The sequence below is a fragment of the Gracilinanus agilis genome, chromosome 4 (genome assembly GCF_016433145.1).
Source record: "Gracilinanus agilis isolate LMUSP501 chromosome 4, AgileGrace, whole genome shotgun sequence".
Lineage (NCBI taxonomy): Eukaryota > Metazoa > Chordata > Mammalia > Didelphimorphia > Didelphidae > Gracilinanus > Gracilinanus agilis.
The window spans coordinates 281197366-281215420 of record NC_058133.1 but is presented as its reverse complement, the minus strand read 5'-3'; the positions used below and the strand labels follow the sequence as shown (position 1 = coordinate 281215420).

Sequence of the window (18055 nt, the reverse complement as noted above, 5' to 3'; positions counted from 1 at the left end):
AGTAGTCTCAGAGGGAAATAAGGATGATTAGGAAAGACTTCTTTTTTTTTTTTTTAAACCCTCACCTTCCGTCTTGGAGTCAATACCGTGTATTGGCTCCAAGGCAGAAGAGTGGTAAGGGTAGGCAATGGGGGTCAAGTGACTTGCCCAGGGTCACACAGGTAGGAAGTGTCTGGGGTCATATTTGAACCCAGGACCTCCTGTCTCTAGGCCTGGCTCTCAATCCACTGAGCTACCCAGCTGCCCCCTAGGAAAGACTTCTTGAAAAGATGGGTCTTTAAACTATATAAACTAGGACAGATTTGAATTTCAGGGTAAAACACAAACCCTCTTCTAGAAATAAAGGATGTAAGAACTGAAGAGTGGAAGAGGCAGAATAAGAGTTGTAGCTCACTTCACTGCCATAGGGATAGGAAGGAAGGAAGCCAGGCAAGTTTGGAAGCAGAAATGAGGATTGGGGAAACTTCCGGGCATGGGAGGCAGCCATTGCAAATGGTCAGAGTTGAGAGATGGAGTATCGTGTATGAGGAGTAGCAAGGAAACCAATGTTACTGGAATTCTGAGTGTCTGAAGAAAGGTGTAAGGTATAAAAAGACTAGAAAGTTAGAAAGGGATTAAGTTCTGAAAGGATTTAAAGGCCAAACCAGGGATTTTATATTTGATCCTGGAGGTGATAAAGGAGACCATGGAGTAACCCCATTGTCACAGATCCATCTTTTTTCTAATAGGAAAGTTAAGTGACTGGGTCTTAGCAGGTCAAGGTAAATGCGCGAGCAAAAAACTTATGCAGGTACTAGACAAGTAGGAATATAAAATGGAATTATTAAGGTTCAAATAGTACCATTTGGCATAAAATTTCTCCTCTTAGAAGACTGAAAACCTCTCCCTAAGACACACCATCCTTGAAATAAAAGTGATTTTTTCACCCTTTCAGCTAAGTCAAAAAGACATGGTAGTATAACAGATAGAGATTTAAGCTCACAGTTAGAAAAACCTAAATTCCAATCCGGCTTCTGACCCAAATTGGTCACATGATCCTAGTCAAGTTACATATTCTCTTAGTTCTTTAGGCAATTCTTTAAGAGCATAAGTCACTGGGAACAGTCCCAGAGATGGGAGGTCCTGGGTTTAAATCTGACCTCAGATCCTTCCTACCTGTGTGACCCTGGGCAAGTCACTTAATCCCCATTCCCTATCCCTTCTTCCTCTGCTGCCCTGTAAACAATACACAATATTGATTCTAAGGTAAGGTTTTGGGAATTTTTAGTACATAAATTATAGAAAGATACTGACTTGTCTTGATAGAGGGAGTTTCCTCATCTGGGAGTTTCCTATGCCAAAATGATAGCTCCAGTCCCTATCTTCTATCACAGCTAAATCAATGCAAATCATTAAAAATAATCATACAACTGTTCCATTTCAGGAATCAACTCCATAGATTCCAGGTGCAGTAAACTTACCATCAAGGCTGATGGAACTCAGTGTCTAAGTGGGTCAGCAGGAACAGAGGTATTTTATATCTGCAGTTTCCTCAGTGGCTATGGAGCCAATAGCAGCAGGAAGATAAAAGTCACATTTACATCTGTGGGTAAGAATTTGTTCTTGGGAATTATGTTAATTCCATACCAAATGTTATGACTCTTTTGGGCAAATTAATCTGCTCATTGTTTCTTACAGTATACCCCTGTAATTTCATTGATGAATTCCCGATATGTCTTTCCTAAAATCATTAATTGATTCCATTTTTTTAAAAAGACGCCCTACAATATTAGGTGAAATAACATTTCAAGGGATAGTCTCTTCTCTAAGAAAGAAGATGAGACTATAAAGCCACAGTTTCAGTTATAGTAAGTGGGAGGCAAAGTCTCTTTGATGGTGAGTTTAATGGTATTATTGGGCAGCTGAAGGCAGAGTGGATATAGTGAGACACCTAGAGTCAGTAAGACTTCCAAAGTTCAAATTTGGCCTGAGTCATGAGCTGCATGACTCTGGGAAAGTCTCTTGACTAAGTTTGCCTCAGTTTCCTTACCTGTAAAATAAACTGGAGAAGGAAATGACAAACCATTCCAACATCTGCGCCAAGAAAATCCCAAATGGAATCATGAAGAGTGAGACACCACTGAAAATAATCAAACAACACAACACCAACAACTAATAGTATTAAAATGGAGTTCACAAATCTACAACCGGTCTTTGGCTCTGATGTGGACCGTGGAAAGAGCAATAAATTTGGTGTCAGAGTGCAAATTTCAGCTTGTCACTTACTACCTTTAGAAGGTAAACTTGGACAAGTCATTTCCCTTCCCAAGGCCTCAGTGTCTTCATTTATTAAATGAATAGACTGGACTAGATGACCTTTGAGTTTACTTCCAACTTTAAATCTATAATGTTACTTTAATGGCATCCTTACCAAGCAATGTTAGTAAATCTGTGAATCAAATGGCATATGATTATAATTTAACATTTTACATTTGCAAAGTGTTTGTGACTATTTACAATAATAATTTCTTGCTATTGCTGTCTAATATTTTTCTGTTGCAAGGGCAAATTCAGCAGTAGAGGGAGGTTGTCAGGAAATGATGGAAATAAAAACAAAAGGAACCCCTAAGATGAAAAATAAACAAAATAATGAAAAGACATTCCTCTTGAACCCTTGTCAGATTTTTTTAAAAAACTCTATTTATTTTAATAACAAATTTCCACATTCCAAAGTTATGTGATCCAAATTGTCTCCTTTCCTTCTTCCCTCCCCACTCTGGAGTTGCCAAGCAATTCAATTTGGGTTTATTCCCATATTATCATACAAAACACATTTCCACATTATTCATTTATGCAAGTGAATAATCTTATAAAATTAACCCCCCCCAAACATATACCCAAATAAACAAATTTTCCACTTTGTCAGATTTTTTTCAATGTATTAACTGGCTTTGCCAATCCCCCCCTTCTACCTCTTTTTCTTTTTTTTAAATTTTACTTTTAGTTCCAAATTGTCTCCCTCCCTCTCTACCTCTCCACCACCTCCATCCATTGAGAAGGTAAGAAACTTGATGCCCATTATTCATGTTAAGTCATGCAAAACATTTCCACATTAGCCATATTATCAAAAAAATAAGGAAAAGAGAGGAAAATATGCTTCAGTCTTCACTTAGAATGCATTATTTCCCTGTCTTGAAGTGGATAGTATTTTTTCCTGATTTCTTTGAAATTGTCATGGAACATTGAATTGATAGTAGCTGCTAAGTTTTTCACAGTTGATTACCATTACAACATTGTTGCTGTGTTCTTCTACTCACCACACTCTGTATCAGATCATACAAGTCTTCCCAGGTTTTTCTGAAACCATCATCCCTTTCATCATTTCTTATAGCACAATAGCATTGCATTATACTTATATACCATAACTTGTTCAGCCATTTCCCAATTGATGGGTTTCCTCTCAGTTTCTGATTGTTTGCCACCACATCTCTTTTATTTTTTAATCTTTAATATAAGGGACTGATCTCTGGGAGTGAGGATGGATCACAGTATGAGTGGAAATCTAGGTGAAATAAAAACAAAAAATAATTTAAAAAAAGTTTAGAAAAACAAAAAATAATCTGACTAAAAATATAAAAATAAATGAATTCTTCCCGAAACCATGAGGGATTCCTGTTAAAGAAAATAAATTAAGAAAAGAAGACTTAGAACTACATAGAGAATCTCACTCCTTACTGAGGTAGCCTGTTCCATTTGGGAATAGCTCTAATTTTTAGAAAGTTTTTTCCCCACATAGAACTGAAATCTTTGTTTATATTTCTGGTGTCCAAGTAGAATATTCACCCATTGATTCTAATTCTTCTCTCTGGGGTTAAACAGATCATCCTCTTCTCTCCAACAGCCTTCTCTTCTCTAGTCTAAATATCTCTAATTCCATTAACTGAACCTAATAGATTTAAGAATTTCCTTTCCCATCTAATCTCTCTTTTCTCTGCTTCAATTCATCCATGTTGGGATGGTAGGATGAATGGGTTAGCAGTATGGCTTAGGTTAGAGGTCAACACCTGTGAATTTTCTGCCTTTTGTCCCTGTTGATTATCAGGTTATAATTGTAAGCCATAAGGGGAAGTGAATAAGTTCCAACGAGATATGATGGAAATGTGTGGCCCAAAGCACCATCAACAACAGCCTGGAAACTACTCAAGCAACAGAACACCAAGGACCCCATTTTGTTCAGACTAAAGACAGGATGGTCCATTTTATCCTTCTTAATCCTCCAGATACTATGAAAAATTATCTTTTTGGCATTGTTTATGGTGTTTTTTTGGGTTTTTTTTCAGCTAATATCACAGTAACTCCAAACCTGACTGCTATTTCTGAAGGACAGAATTTCTCCATAAAATGCATCAGTGACGTGAGTAGCTATGACTCAGTATTCTGGAACACTTCTGCTGGAACCAAAATCAACCCAAAGTTTTATGTCACCAAGCGATATCACGATAGAGCTGAATCAGTGCTCACCGTAGACACTGCAACAAGAGAATGGAATGGTCAGTGGAAAAGCCAGATGTGGGATAAGAATTGTGAGATGCTTAGCCCAGTGCTAGGCACATAGTAAATGTTATATAAATGTTAGCTATTCTGACACTTTGTTGAGGATTCCTTAAATTTTGTTTTATTTTTATTAATCTCTTTATATTACTACCCCATATAACAGCAACAACAAAATAGAAAAAAATAGGGATGGGAGAACCATTCAGTAAAGCTTACTAACACCAAGTCCAACATTATTCACACCTACAGTCACTCACTTCTGCAAAGCAAAGAGAAAGGAACAAGCATTTACTAATTGTCGACTGTGTTCCAGGCCTTTTTTTCAAATATGATCTCATTTGATCCTTCCAGCAACCCTAAGAGGAGGTAGTTATTATGATCCCCATTTTACAGTTGAGAAAATTGAGGCAGGAAGAATTGGCTTGCCCTGGGTCACACAGCTAGTAAGTATCTAAGACCAGATTTGAACTGAAATCTTCCTTCTTTCGGGTCCAGTACTCTATTCTCTGTACCAACTAACTGCTTAAAGAAGGCAAGGAAGTACATTCTTATATCTCTTCTTCAGGGCCAAGCCTGTTCGTTCTAATTATGCAATAATCCATTTTGTTATTCACATTGCTGTAGTCATTGTACAATATCTTATGTCTTCGAATACTTCTGTACATTCTTTATATTCATCTTTTTTATGGAACAGTAATATTATGTTATATTTATATACTACACAGTTTATTTAATTATTCCCCAATTGATGTGAATATACCTTGTTTTTACTTTTTAGCTATTATAAAAGTGCTATTATTAATATTCATAGCACATAACCCTTTGTTCAGCTACTACTAGGAACCAGTTATTTATATAGAGATATATGCATATATGTATATAAAATGTGTATGCATATACAAATATAATTTTTGAAAAATATGAGAAGAGCATTTAGTGTTTTAGCTCCTCCATGGTAAAGAAATTGATTAAGAGAGTCATATCCTTTCAATTGTGCTGAACTATTGGACTAGACATAAGAATATTATAATTAATTCATATTTCACTTGCATAAATAGTCCCATATCCAGGAGTATTTTAGTCTTTGAGTACAAAAACTGTGAATCAGAGCCACAATTGGCAATAATGATGCCTAGCATGAACATCACAATCTTCCAGTAGGCAAGCAACTCAAAGGCACCCTTAAATCAATTTAATAGGATGGGGGGGGGGGGGACTCTAGAAGAGATGTATGGATACAAAGCTCCTCAGGGAAACAGAAACCCCAGAAAACCATTAAGCTATAATAACTGCACTGTAGATATACTTTCAATTCACTAAATAGAAAGGTACTAAGAAAACAGTCCATGGTCAAGTTGCTAACCTCTATTATTCCTCTATATTCAGTGTCCTATAGACTATTGTATAGATGGATAACTGATTTTTGTCGTTGAAAAAAAGTATTAGGATGTAAACTTCTCCTCTGGAGGCCCTCCAAAAGCATCCTCAGTAACAATTCATTAGCAGATAGGACATTAGGGATGGAATCTCATTTAGTTTTTACATGATTCTGTTCTCCTTGGCCAGCTCTTTATGCATTGAACATTTTTGTGTTCTCTGTAGCTTGGAGACTGTGAGTATTTTGGATGATGCCATTTATCAAAATATTGTTTTTCAAGGTTGTTTTTTTTAATCAATGTTATAGGAAAAGGCTATTGTGAGCAACAGTTCAATACACAATAAAGGTCCAGTTCTAGTGTTAGTTGAGCTTTTTAAAAAATATTTTAAACTCTATCTTTGTAGTATTGAGAATTGTGGTCTGTTATTATATGAAGGAAAATAAACATCTGGTGTTTTATTCCAGTCATCAGGTCATTTCTTGCTAAATATTTGATAGATAAATTTTACAGACTACGATGATATGCATGCTAAACCCTTTCTAACATCTCTTTGCATAGCCTACATTGATCACCAAATTCAAGTTCTTTAAAGAATATCCTTCTCTAGTCTCAATGAAATAACAATCATTATAAATCCTCTCTCTGTTCCTAAATACCAATTCACATGACTCCAACTTTTGTTGGATGCTTTTTCATCAACATAATGTTGATTGAGTTCATGCAATTGGATTTTTTTATTTTTATGAGCTGCATTACAAAGTAAGTCACTTTCAGTTATATTTGATTAATCCAGTGGCCTATTTATGATATCAGAATTTGCTCTGGTTCTATTATGCTTACTTATTTCTAGAGTATTTCTGATTATTTTTTTACAATACATTGTATTGTCATACAATAATTAAAACTAGAGTAATTTAAAATTATTATTGTTATTATTAAAGATAGAGTGATGGACTTGGAGTCAGGGACCCTTACATTCAACTCTCACCTCTGACATTAATTATATGGACATGAAAAAATCATTTTGGGGATAGTTAGGTAGTTTATTAGATAGAGTGTCAGAGAGCTAAAACATTCTAGGTTCAAATCTGGCCTCAGACACTTCCTAGTAGCATAACCCTAAAAAAGTCATTTAACCTCAATTTCCCAGCCCTTTCTTACTGCTTTTCTGCCTTGGAACCAATAGTATCAATTCTAAGTGAACAGGTAAGGGTTTACAAAAAAAGGAAAAAACAAACAAAAGTCATTTGACTTCTCCGATCCTCAATTTTTTCCTTTGTAAAAAAGGGATAATGATATCTGAAGTAATTACTTCACAGTGGTGTTTCAGAATTCAAATGAGGATTATATATACATATTGTCCCAAAGGACTTAGTAAAGGTTTAAAACTAAATTTTAGCTTTTAAAAATTTATTTTAACTTTAAAACTTCATCAAGTCCTTTGAGATAATATGTATAAATAAAATTATTTTGCTGACTTTAAACTTTTATGTAAATGTCAGTGATCATATAATCATTATAGTACACTGTGCATACATTTTGTATCTTTACTCTTAAATTTATCCATTGGGATATAAACAACCATGATGATAGACATCATGGAATGATACTAGTATAAAAATGACTTGAGCTGTTCTTTTTTGTTTTTTAATAGCCTGTCTTTGCTTTCTTCCGTCCAGGGACTTATCACTGCATATTTAGGTATAAAAGCTCATTCAGCATAGCCACAAAAGATGTTACTGTTCACCCGTTACCCCTGAAACATGACATCCTGCTTGATCCCCTGGAAGCTGATGTTCCCTGTGGGGGCTTCTGTCATTTACGGTGCTGCATTAATGAGGCTGGAGACTACAGAGTTACTTTCCAGATTGATGACTTGTCCTTTCCTGCTGGTAAGAGCAATTACTATGTCATTTGATCATACTATCATACTGCTTCATGCATGTGAATATAGGCAAGACACAACGATACTGGTAAGACCCCAAGGAAGGTGGGCAAAATGATAATCAAGTAAGGACAACAGGATACATAATCCTTGGCTACTACTCTATTTTCCTCCATGACCATTTGCACTTTCGTCTGGCCACTGAGATTCAATGACTGGAGGAAAGAGGCTGATGACTTTTTGGGCCACTCTGTCTAATTTAATTTCAATTCACAGGCAAGTCAAAACATCACCCACTGATGTCATTGATCCCCTTAGAAAACTAAGGACAAACAAAAACAATTTTGCTACAATCCTAGATGAAATGAAGTTCAAAGAATCCATTTGGCTGATGGATATCCCTGCATCCCTCTAAATATGGCAACTTATTTAAAGGAATGAAGGAGAGGCTATATCTTTGTATATCTCCTCTATAGATCTTCCTCTCTAGATCTGGGAGGATGGATGGTATATAGATCTTAGAGATAGTATGAAAGAAGGAGGGATCAGGTGCCCAGGCCTAAGCCAGCTATATTGGTGAGGGAGGAACACCCACTCCTCTCACAATAGCTATGGATGTTATCTAGCCCTCTTCTCCCTGACAGGCTTGGTTGGTTAAGCCTGTCAGTTGCTTCCTTCTAACAGTTGCCTAGGTTGGTACCCTTGAGAGGTTAGGTAGATGGTTAACCTCACTAGGCCCAACCTGAGGTTGGATTGATTGTTAATGGGCTATTGATTGGCTATTGAAAACATTGGTATCTGATTGTGTATTGATTCTCCCCTTCCCGAGGGCTGTAGTAGAATAACTGCTCAGGAAAGGTACTTTGTTCATAAATCACTGTATTAACTCTTGATGGGGAAAGGAAAACAAGGTAATAGGTTTGGGGATTTGGGAACCCTGTTGCTATTGTTTGGCTATTAATTGCTATTGATTGGAGATTGCTAGGCTGGCAAAGGCTGGAAGTCTTAATCCTCTCACTAACTGACCTGACCCAGCCACAGCCAAGCCAGAGATTAGGGAAGGCTATTGGTGTTGATATTGATTGATGACCTGTATATTCTCTCAGCTCTAGTACCAATAGTATTGATGGATCACTAGCTCTTTCTCAGTCAGGTACAGGTTACAGGTTCAGGCCTACCCTCTCTTTCCACGCTTCACCTCCCTCTGTCCCAGTTTTTGCTCCAAGAGAAGTTTGTTCAAGTCTCAGCTCTGAGTTCTGAGACCCTCAACTGTTGTTCCTAGGGGGTATTTATAGGGTGGAGCCAACCAACTTTTGCCCCTGGTTCACGGCATCTGGGAACATTCCGAATTCTCAATTGCCATCCCTGTCAGTCAAGGTAGCATCCATCTTATCCCAGATAATGATTTTAACACAAGAAAATATAGTAGACCAGGCTTGGAGTTGAGACCTAAGTTAAAGACCTACCTCTTAAATATAGTAGCTATGCGATTGCAAGCACATTTCTTTTCTTTTCTTTTAAAGGTTTATCTTCCATCTTAAAATCAATACTGTGTGTAGGTTCTAAGGCAGAAGAGCAAAATAAGGGCTACACAATGGGGGTTAAGTGATTTGCCCAGGGTCACACAGTGAGGAAGTGTCTGAGGCCAGATATGAAACTAGGACTTCCTGTCTCTAGGCCTGGCTCTCAATCCACTGAGCTACCCAGCTGCCCCCAAGCAAAAATTTTAATCTCTCAGTGTCTCAGCAACTTTCTGACTCTAAATAATAGGTCTAGAGCAGTGGTTCCCAAACTTTTTTGGCCTACCTACCCCTTTCCAGAAAAAATATTACTTAGCCCCCTGGAAATTAATTTTTTTTTTAATTTTAATCGCAATTAATAGGAAAGATAAATGCACCTGTGGCCATCACCATCCCCTTGGATCGCTGCAGCACCCACCAAGGGGTGGTAGCGCCCACTTTGGGAATCACTGCTCTAGAGGTAGAATGGGACTTGAGAGGTAATTTCATCTATGTTCACCATTTTATAGATGAGAAAGCCAAAGGCTTGGAATCAGGAAGACTCATTTTTACATGATTTGTTGAAGTTTACATAGATATCAGAGACAGGATTCAAAAGCAGATCCTTTAACTAGAGTCAGTATACTTTATACTGTACCGGATGAGCTGCTGATACACTTCTAGAGAAGGGATTTCTTTTTTTAAACTTTTTCCTTCTATCTTAGTAATAATTCTAAGACATAAGGGCAAGGGCTAAGCAAATGGAAGTAAGTGACTTGCCCAGAGTCACATAGCTAGGAATTGTCTAAGGCCAAATTTGAACCCAGGTCTTCCCATCTCTGAGTCTGACATTCTATCTATTGTGACACTTAGCTGCCCCATAGAAGAGATTTCTGCAGGAGAAGTTCCCACCATCAATGAAATCCAAAACTCCATACCTAACCTCTCTCCATCCTCCCTTAAAAAAGATGATATAGTTAGACTGAAAGGAAAGAGGAACTTTGCAAGAGAGATATTATAAGTTAAACTTTAGAATCAATAATCCTAGAATAATATCCTGGGACAGTGAGGAGAATGGTCTGGCTATAGCAAGGTTTTTGAAAGATGAATGTCCAAATCCCCTCCACCTGGAGGTAGTGGGAAGGAGAGGGGGCATAGCATTAAAGAGGAGGAACAAATACCTTTCATGTACAAAGTTACACTGTGAACCTCTGTAAATCTCTTTTTCAATAGCGAAAGAAGCTCAAGGAAATAGAGTCTGTTATGAATACAGTTTAAACACAACTGCCTGGTGTTCCAAAACAATTCAGCCATTTTGCAACTTCATCAACTCAGTGAACGGATCAGTCCAGAGTACAACAATGACACTTTACCTGGTTCCTGGTAAGATCTCATTTCATTATTTTCCCATCCTGCATTCAGGTCACCTGGAGCCAGAATCTTGTTTCTTTCCTAACACTGCTAGGACTTCAATCCAAAAGGTTTGAAAGGGTACCTCTGATGGAAAGGTTTGAAAGGGTACCACTGATGGTTTTCTAATTTTTTACCACCATTTGTCCAGTATAGTATGTTGTAGGTGGTTGGCATTGATAAAATGACTGATCAATAAAAAAGTGGTTGAATGGATGAATGTATGTAGTTAGTGCTGAACCAACACATTCTAATAGTGGAGGATTTTTTGGTGAACAAAGCAATCTACCCATCTTCCCAACAATTGTGACACTGGAGCAGGTCTACAGAAAATCAAATGATATTTAGGTAATGTATAATGTTCCCTCAACTCCCATGCCAACCAAAGATAATAGGAAACCATGCCTTCGATCCTCTATTCACAAAGTCATTAATGAATCAGTCCTCTCCATTTATCCTTTTCCCACAGTTTTGGGATAGGAGTAAAGGGTAGAAAGCATCATAACATGGAAACATTATTGGATTTGGAGTCACAGTTTGAGGTCAGATCTTGTCTCTGTAGTTTACTGACCTTGGGCAAGTTATTTATTTTTCTGAGCCTTAAGTTTCCTTATGGTAGTTCAGTAGATAGAGCAAAGAACTTGAAATCAAGAAGACTTATCTTCTTCAGTTCAAATCTGGCCTCATACACTTACTAGCTATGTGACCTTGGGCAAGTCATTTAACCCTGTTTGACTCAATTTTTTCATCTGTAAAATGAGTTAGAGAAAGAGATAGTGAGCCACTCTAGTATCTTTGCCAAGAAAATCCCAAATGGGGTTACAAAGAGTTGGACAGAACTGAAATGATAACAATAACAAAAAATTTTCTTTAACTCTTTATCTTTTCTCTTCCTCTCAATCATCCTTCCTATCTTAAAAGAGGAAATGACTTTTCTCTTTGACAAAGCTAATGTTTTCTATTCCTTTCAATTTTCTCTGGGCCTTTCTTCATTGATTATTTCCTCTTTTTCTCATACCCTAATTCTTTCATTGCCAATTGATCCTTTCCTGGGAGACAATACTCTGTAATAGAAGTAGCACTTGCCTTAGAAACAATTGACATGCGTTCAAATCCTCAATATACCATTTACTCCCTTTGTGATATTGGGCAAATCCTTTCTCCTTTCTACATCTTAGTTTCTGCTTCTATAAAATGAGGTAATTGAACTGGATGCCCTTTAAGGTCATTTCTAGCTCTAGAGTCAGATCTTTCACAATCAATTTTCTTTTTTTATAATAAATTTGATAATTATGAACAAATACAAACATTTCAAGATACGAAGAAGAACATGAAGGCTTTTTGTAAGAAATTATAAACGTCTGTTACATTAGGTGCTTTTAAACTATATGTGCAAACATATAGAGATGCATAATTTCTCTTTTCTGCCTACAAACTAAATTTCTAGAAAGCAGTTTATATTCCCTGACTCTATTTCCTTCCCATCCACCTTCTACACAGGCCCCTGTAGTCTGGCTCTCATCTCCACCCACTATGGAATCTACTCTCTCTGAGATGTCCAGTGATTTATTAATTAACTGCCAGATCAAATAGCCTTTTCCCAGCCCTTGACATTGCTGCTTTGGGTGACATCAAGAAGGTGGCTTCTTGATGCTTTTTTTCTCTCTTCTTTTCTAGGACACTCTATCCTTTCCTTATTCTCCTACTTCTCTAATGGCTACTTTTCAGTGTCCTACAGTTCAGTGAAGTTCAGCCATACTACCCCTATGGCATTCCCTGCCTTCATCCTGCCCTCTCCTGCCCCATGCTTTTACATGGATGGTCTCCACTTCCCTATCTCCCATGACTGGAGCATGCTTTCTCCATATTTTGCCCATTTGATTCCTTCCTTTCAAGACCCAGCTATTATTCCAGCTTCTCCATGAAACTTTCTATGATCTGTCCAGATGAAAATGATCTCTCTTCATATTTTTATAACATTTTGTCTTGGCCGCCCCCTCTTTTCCTTTTACTCATACTGATTTTGTATACAAATCCTATCTGTAATTAGATTTAATCCCCTTAAGGTCAAAGATCTTGTTATAATTCATCTTCAGTCAATTTTAAACATTTACAAAGCATCTTCTATATCCAATACATTGAGGGTACAAAGACAAAATTAAGAAATCCTTGTTCTCTAGTGTCCCTCTGAAAAAGCAATATACACCTAGACAAGGAAATAGAAGATAACTTTAGGAGAGAGGGAAAGAGAAAGGGAGACAGAGAGAGAACTAATATGTATGGCTATCATAAAGATATTCATATAATGCCCAATATCTGATCTAATAATAATACTTGAGCCAATTTAGGACCTGTTTTGGTTTTGTCTTTGTAAAGAGGGTCTTTCAGAGTTAATAATAACAGATGGATGATACAGTGGATAGAGAACCAAGTCTGGAGTCAGTCCGGATCTGGAATCAGGAATATCCAAGCTCAAATCCAGCCTCAGACACTTACTAGCTGTGAAGCCATGGGCAAATCTCTTTAACTCCTATTTGCCTCAGTTCCTCATCTGTAAAATGGGGACACACTAGAGAAGGAAATGACAAACCACTCCAGTATCTTTGCCAAGAAATTCCCAATGACAAAGTCCATGAGGTTATGTAGAGTCAGACATGACTAAATGATAATTACAACAAAGCACTTATACAGCACTTTAAGGTTTGCAAAGCATTTAAAAACATCATCTCATTTTATCCTCACAACCATCCTGGAAGTCAGGTGTTATTATGACCTCCATTTTGTGCCTGAGGAAACTGAGTTATATAAAGGTTAAATGACTTACCCAAGGTCACACATTTATTTAGTTTCTGAGGTTTGATTTGAACGTGGGTCTTCCTGATTCCAGATCCAGCACTCTATTCACTAGACCAGCTAGCTGTCCTTGTTTCTGCTGGGCCACATGGGGACTTTCAGGACTATTTCCATCCATACTTTGGTTCAACTCTTAAGAAGCCTTGCATTTTGGCATGACATAGAAAACCTTGAGGGCATGCTTAGCTCTCCCTCTAGTTTGTGATAACAACAGAAAGAGGGCCAAGGGAGAATTCAAGCCTTGCCTGACTGTCTTGCTAAAAACTCCAATGGAACCCTAGTGTCTAGCACAGTGCCTTATAGACAGTTGGTGCTCAATCAATAAGTACTTGGTAGACTAAAATGGTTTGAAGCTTGAAGAAAGATGAAAATTCTAAGAGGAAAGGATAAGATCCATTAGGTACTCCCATTGCTTAGCACAGAGCCTTCTATGAAGTAGGAGTTTAATAAATACCTCTTATTGTTCACATTCAATTGTTTCAGACCTTCATGTACAAAAATGGGGGGGGGTTCCTTGGCAAAGATACTGGAGTGGTTTGCCATTTCCTTCTCCATCTCATTTTACAGATGAGGAAACTGAGGCAAAGGGTTAAATGAAGTGCCCAGGGTCACACAGCTAGAAAGTGTCTAAGACCGGATTTGAACTCAGACCTTCCTGACTGCAGGTCCAATACTTTGTCCACTATATCACTTAGATGCCCAATAAATGTTTATTTTTTTTAATTATTTAATTATTTTTATTTTGAATATTTTCTCCTAGTTACATATTTCATGTTCTTTCCCTCTCCCCCAATCCCCCCTACCCCCATGTCTACATCCCCAATAATATCCCCAAAGCCCATGTGTTCAAGCAGTTGTTTTTCTTCTGTGTTTCTACTCCCACGGTTCTTCCTCTGAATTTGGCTAGTTTTCTTTCTTATGAGTCCCTCAGCCTTGCTCTGGATCCTTGCATTGCTGCTAGTATAAAAGTCCTTGTTATGCTTGATTGTACCACAGTGTATCAGGCTCCGTGTACAATGTTCTCCTGGATCTGCTCCTTTCACTCTGCATCAATTCCTGGAGGTCATTCCAGTTCACATGGAATTCCTCCAGTTCTTTATTCCTTTGAGCATAATAGTATTCCATCACCAACAGATAACACAATTTGGTCAGCCATTCCCCAATCAAAGGACATTCCCTTATTTTCCAATTTTTTGCCACCACAAAGAGCATGGCTATAAATGTTTTGGTACAAGTCTTTTTCCTTATTATTTCTTTGGGGTATAATCCAAGCAGTGCTATGGCTGGATCAAAAGGCAGATAGTCTTTTAAAGCCCTTTGAGCATAGTTCCAAATTGCTATCCAGAATGGTTGGATCAATTCACAACTCCACCAGCAATGCATTTATGTCCCAATTTTTGCCACATCCCCTCCAACATTCATTACTCTCCTTTGCTGTCATTTTAGCCAATCTGCTAGGTGTGAGGTGATACCTCAGAGTTGTTTTGATTTGCATTTCTCTAATTATTAGAGATTTAGAACACTTTCTCATGTGCTTATTGATAGTTTTGATTTCTTTATCTGAGAATTGTCTATTCATGTGCCTTGCTCATTTATCAATTGGGGGATGGCTTGATTTTTTTGTATAATTGATTTAGCTCCTTGCATATTTGAGCAATTAGACCTTTATCTGAGTGTTATGAAGATTTTTTCCCAATTCGTTGTTTCCCTTCTAATTTTGGTAGTATTGGTTTTGTCTGTACAAAATCTTTTTAGTTTAATGTAGTCAAAATTATTTATTTTACATTTTGTGATTTTTTCTAACTCTTGCTCAGTTTTAAAATCTTTCCCTTCCCATAGAACTGACAATTATACTATTCTGTGCTCCCCCAATTTACCTATAGTTTCCTTCTTTATATTCAAGCCATTCACCCATTCTGAGTTTATCTTGGTATAGGGTGTGAGATGTTGTTCTAGGTCCAATCTCTCCCATACTGTTTTCCAGTTTTCCCAGCAGTTTTTGTCAAATAGCAGGTTTTTGTCCCAAAATCTGGGTTCTTTAGGTTTATTGAAAACTGTCTTGCTAAGGTCACTTACCCCTAATCTATTCCACTGATCCTCCTTTCTGTCTCTTTGCCAGTACCATATTGTTTTGATGACTACTGCTTTGTAGTACAGTTTAAGATCTGGTACTGCTAGGCCACCTTCCTTCATATTTTTTTCATTATTTCCCTTGATATTCTTAGTCTTTTTTCTTCCAAAAGAACTTTGTTATAGTTTTTTCTAATTCAGTAAAAAAGTTTTTTAGTAGTTTGATAGGTATAGCACTAAATAGGTAAATTAATTTGGATATGAGCTAACCAATAAATGATTATCTAATGAAATTGAAATGAACTCTTTGTGTTTACATAGGTGGAGAGTTTCATTTATAGAAATCTCCAATGTGGATGACTTTAGCATTATCAAGAAAATGATTCAGAAGGAATATATACTGACTCATGTTATTTTAAAGATAATTTTCTAGTAATGAAAGAGTCAGAACCTCACTATGTCTTCTCTAGCTTGGTGAAGAGCAAAGAACACTCCTCTAAAATTTTGAGGTGGAGGGTGGATCTAGGAAAGGATGCTTCCTTTCTTTTTCCATCCTGGGAAGTTTAGGGTTTTAGGCCTTTCACAAAAGCTAGATGAAGAGTTTTATTTTTTTAACTTCCCATTACAGAGGGAATATTTCTATGTGCCTGCTGTCATGACCACTAATAAAATCTTTTTCAGGAAAAAAAAAGAAATATCACTACTTTACCAAAAAACATTCCTAGTTTCTACTCTTAATTTAATATTTTATTTTTCCCCAATTACATGTAATAATGATTTTTAACACACATTTTCAGAATGTTGGGATCCAGATTGCTTCCTTCCCCCTTCCTGGAATAATAAGCAATTTGAACTAGGTTACAAATGTATGATCATGCTAAATATAATTCTATATTAGTCATGTAGTGAGAAAGTACTCTACTCCCCTTTTCATACTTTCCTTTTCTTTCTGCTGCAGAAGAGAACGTCACATGCCAAGATCCCATTATTGGCAATGGTAAGGCAGGGAAAATGATTCAGAAGTTGTGCCAGTTTTCAGACATTCCTAACAATTCTGGCCATCGAGTGGGAGGAACCATCACTTACATATGTGAAGGCTCCACATGGAAAGTAAAGAAGAATGACTGTATTGCAGCTCCAATCAATAATCTGCTTGGCCTGACAAAGGTAATCCCCCAAATTTTAACCTTGTGACTATACCTAAAGAAGTCTTGGCAAAAGTTCCCTGGAAGGAGCAGAACCTGCCTGGCTCATCCTTTTTGTTTAATTTCTATTGATAATTTGTTTCAACATCACCTGTGATTCCAACTATATCCCTCCCCTTATGCTATCCAGAGTCATACACTGTAATAAGGAATGAAGGGGAGGGGGAGGGCAAACAGACAGATAGGGAGACATTCAACAAAGCTAACCAACAGATCGACTGATTCTAATAGCTTATATTGTTCTGTGTTGTACCCCAGCCCTGCCAAGAAGGGAGGTGCATTTTTCATCTCTTTTTGTAATTAATCTTCATCATTACAATTACAGAAAATCTTTTTTATTCTTGCTGATTTTTCTATTCCCATTGTGGTAGTCATGACATATTATTTTCTTGGTTCTTTTTACTTGACTTTACATCAATTTATATGTCTCCTTATACATCTCTGTATTCCTTATTTATTTATGGTGCAACAATTTCCATTACATTCATAAGCTACAGTGTTATTAGCAATTTCTTAGTTCATTTGTGTCCAGTCCTTTCTGACTACAGTATATATATGGTACTAAAAATATTTTGGTGCATGTAAGACTTTTCTTTGTCTTGATCATGTGGTCAGGGGAAAGAATTATTTTTTAGTTCATGAGGCTCAAAAACTTTGCCTTTAAAAAAATCTGGAGGATAGACAATATTTAAATTATAAATGACTAATATGAATTAATGTGACCCAGTAGAGAACCACTTTGGGAGAAAAAAGCCCATTTTTGGTGTGACCTTAAAATATTTCTCAAGCTCTTTGTGTGGCCTTTTTAACATGTACAAATATTATAGAATAAGATCCATGTCAATTCACTCAATGCTCCTTCTTCTAAATCTAATAAAATTCATTCCTGAGATGTCTCCAAAGAGACATACATTATTCTTCTTCTTCTTCTTCTTCTTCTTCTTCTTCTTCTTCTTCTTCTTCTTCTTCTTCTTCCTCCTCCTTCTCTTCTTCTTCTTCTTCTTCTTCTTCTTCTTCTTCTTCTTCTTCTTCTTCTTCTTCTTCTTCTTCTTCTTCTTCTTCTTCTTCTTCTTCTTCTTCTTCTTCTTCTTCTTCTTCTTCTTCTTCTTCTTCTTCTTCTTCTTCTTCTTCTTCTTCTTCTTCTTCTTCTTCTTCTTCTTCTTCTTCTTCTTCTTCTTCTTCTTCTTCTTCTTCTTCTTCTTCTTCTTCTTCTTCTTCTTC

General features: G+C 36.9%; 1 protein-coding gene across 1 annotated transcript in view; it reads left to right on the top strand.

Moving 5' to 3' along the window:
* The window catches only part of ADGRF5 (adhesion G protein-coupled receptor F5), a 99936-nt gene that overhangs the window by 68707 nt on the left and 13174 nt on the right, over positions 1–18055 (top strand). Inside the window, exons 11-15 of the mRNA XM_044675720.1 lie at positions 1424–1588; positions 4320–4529; positions 7592–7804; positions 10530–10679; positions 16588–16796. Of these exons, the coding sequence (XP_044531655.1) occupies positions 1424–1588; positions 4320–4529; positions 7592–7804; positions 10530–10679; positions 16588–16796 (947 nt within the window). The remainder of the gene's footprint in view (positions 1–1423; positions 1589–4319; positions 4530–7591; positions 7805–10529; positions 10680–16587; positions 16797–18055) is intronic.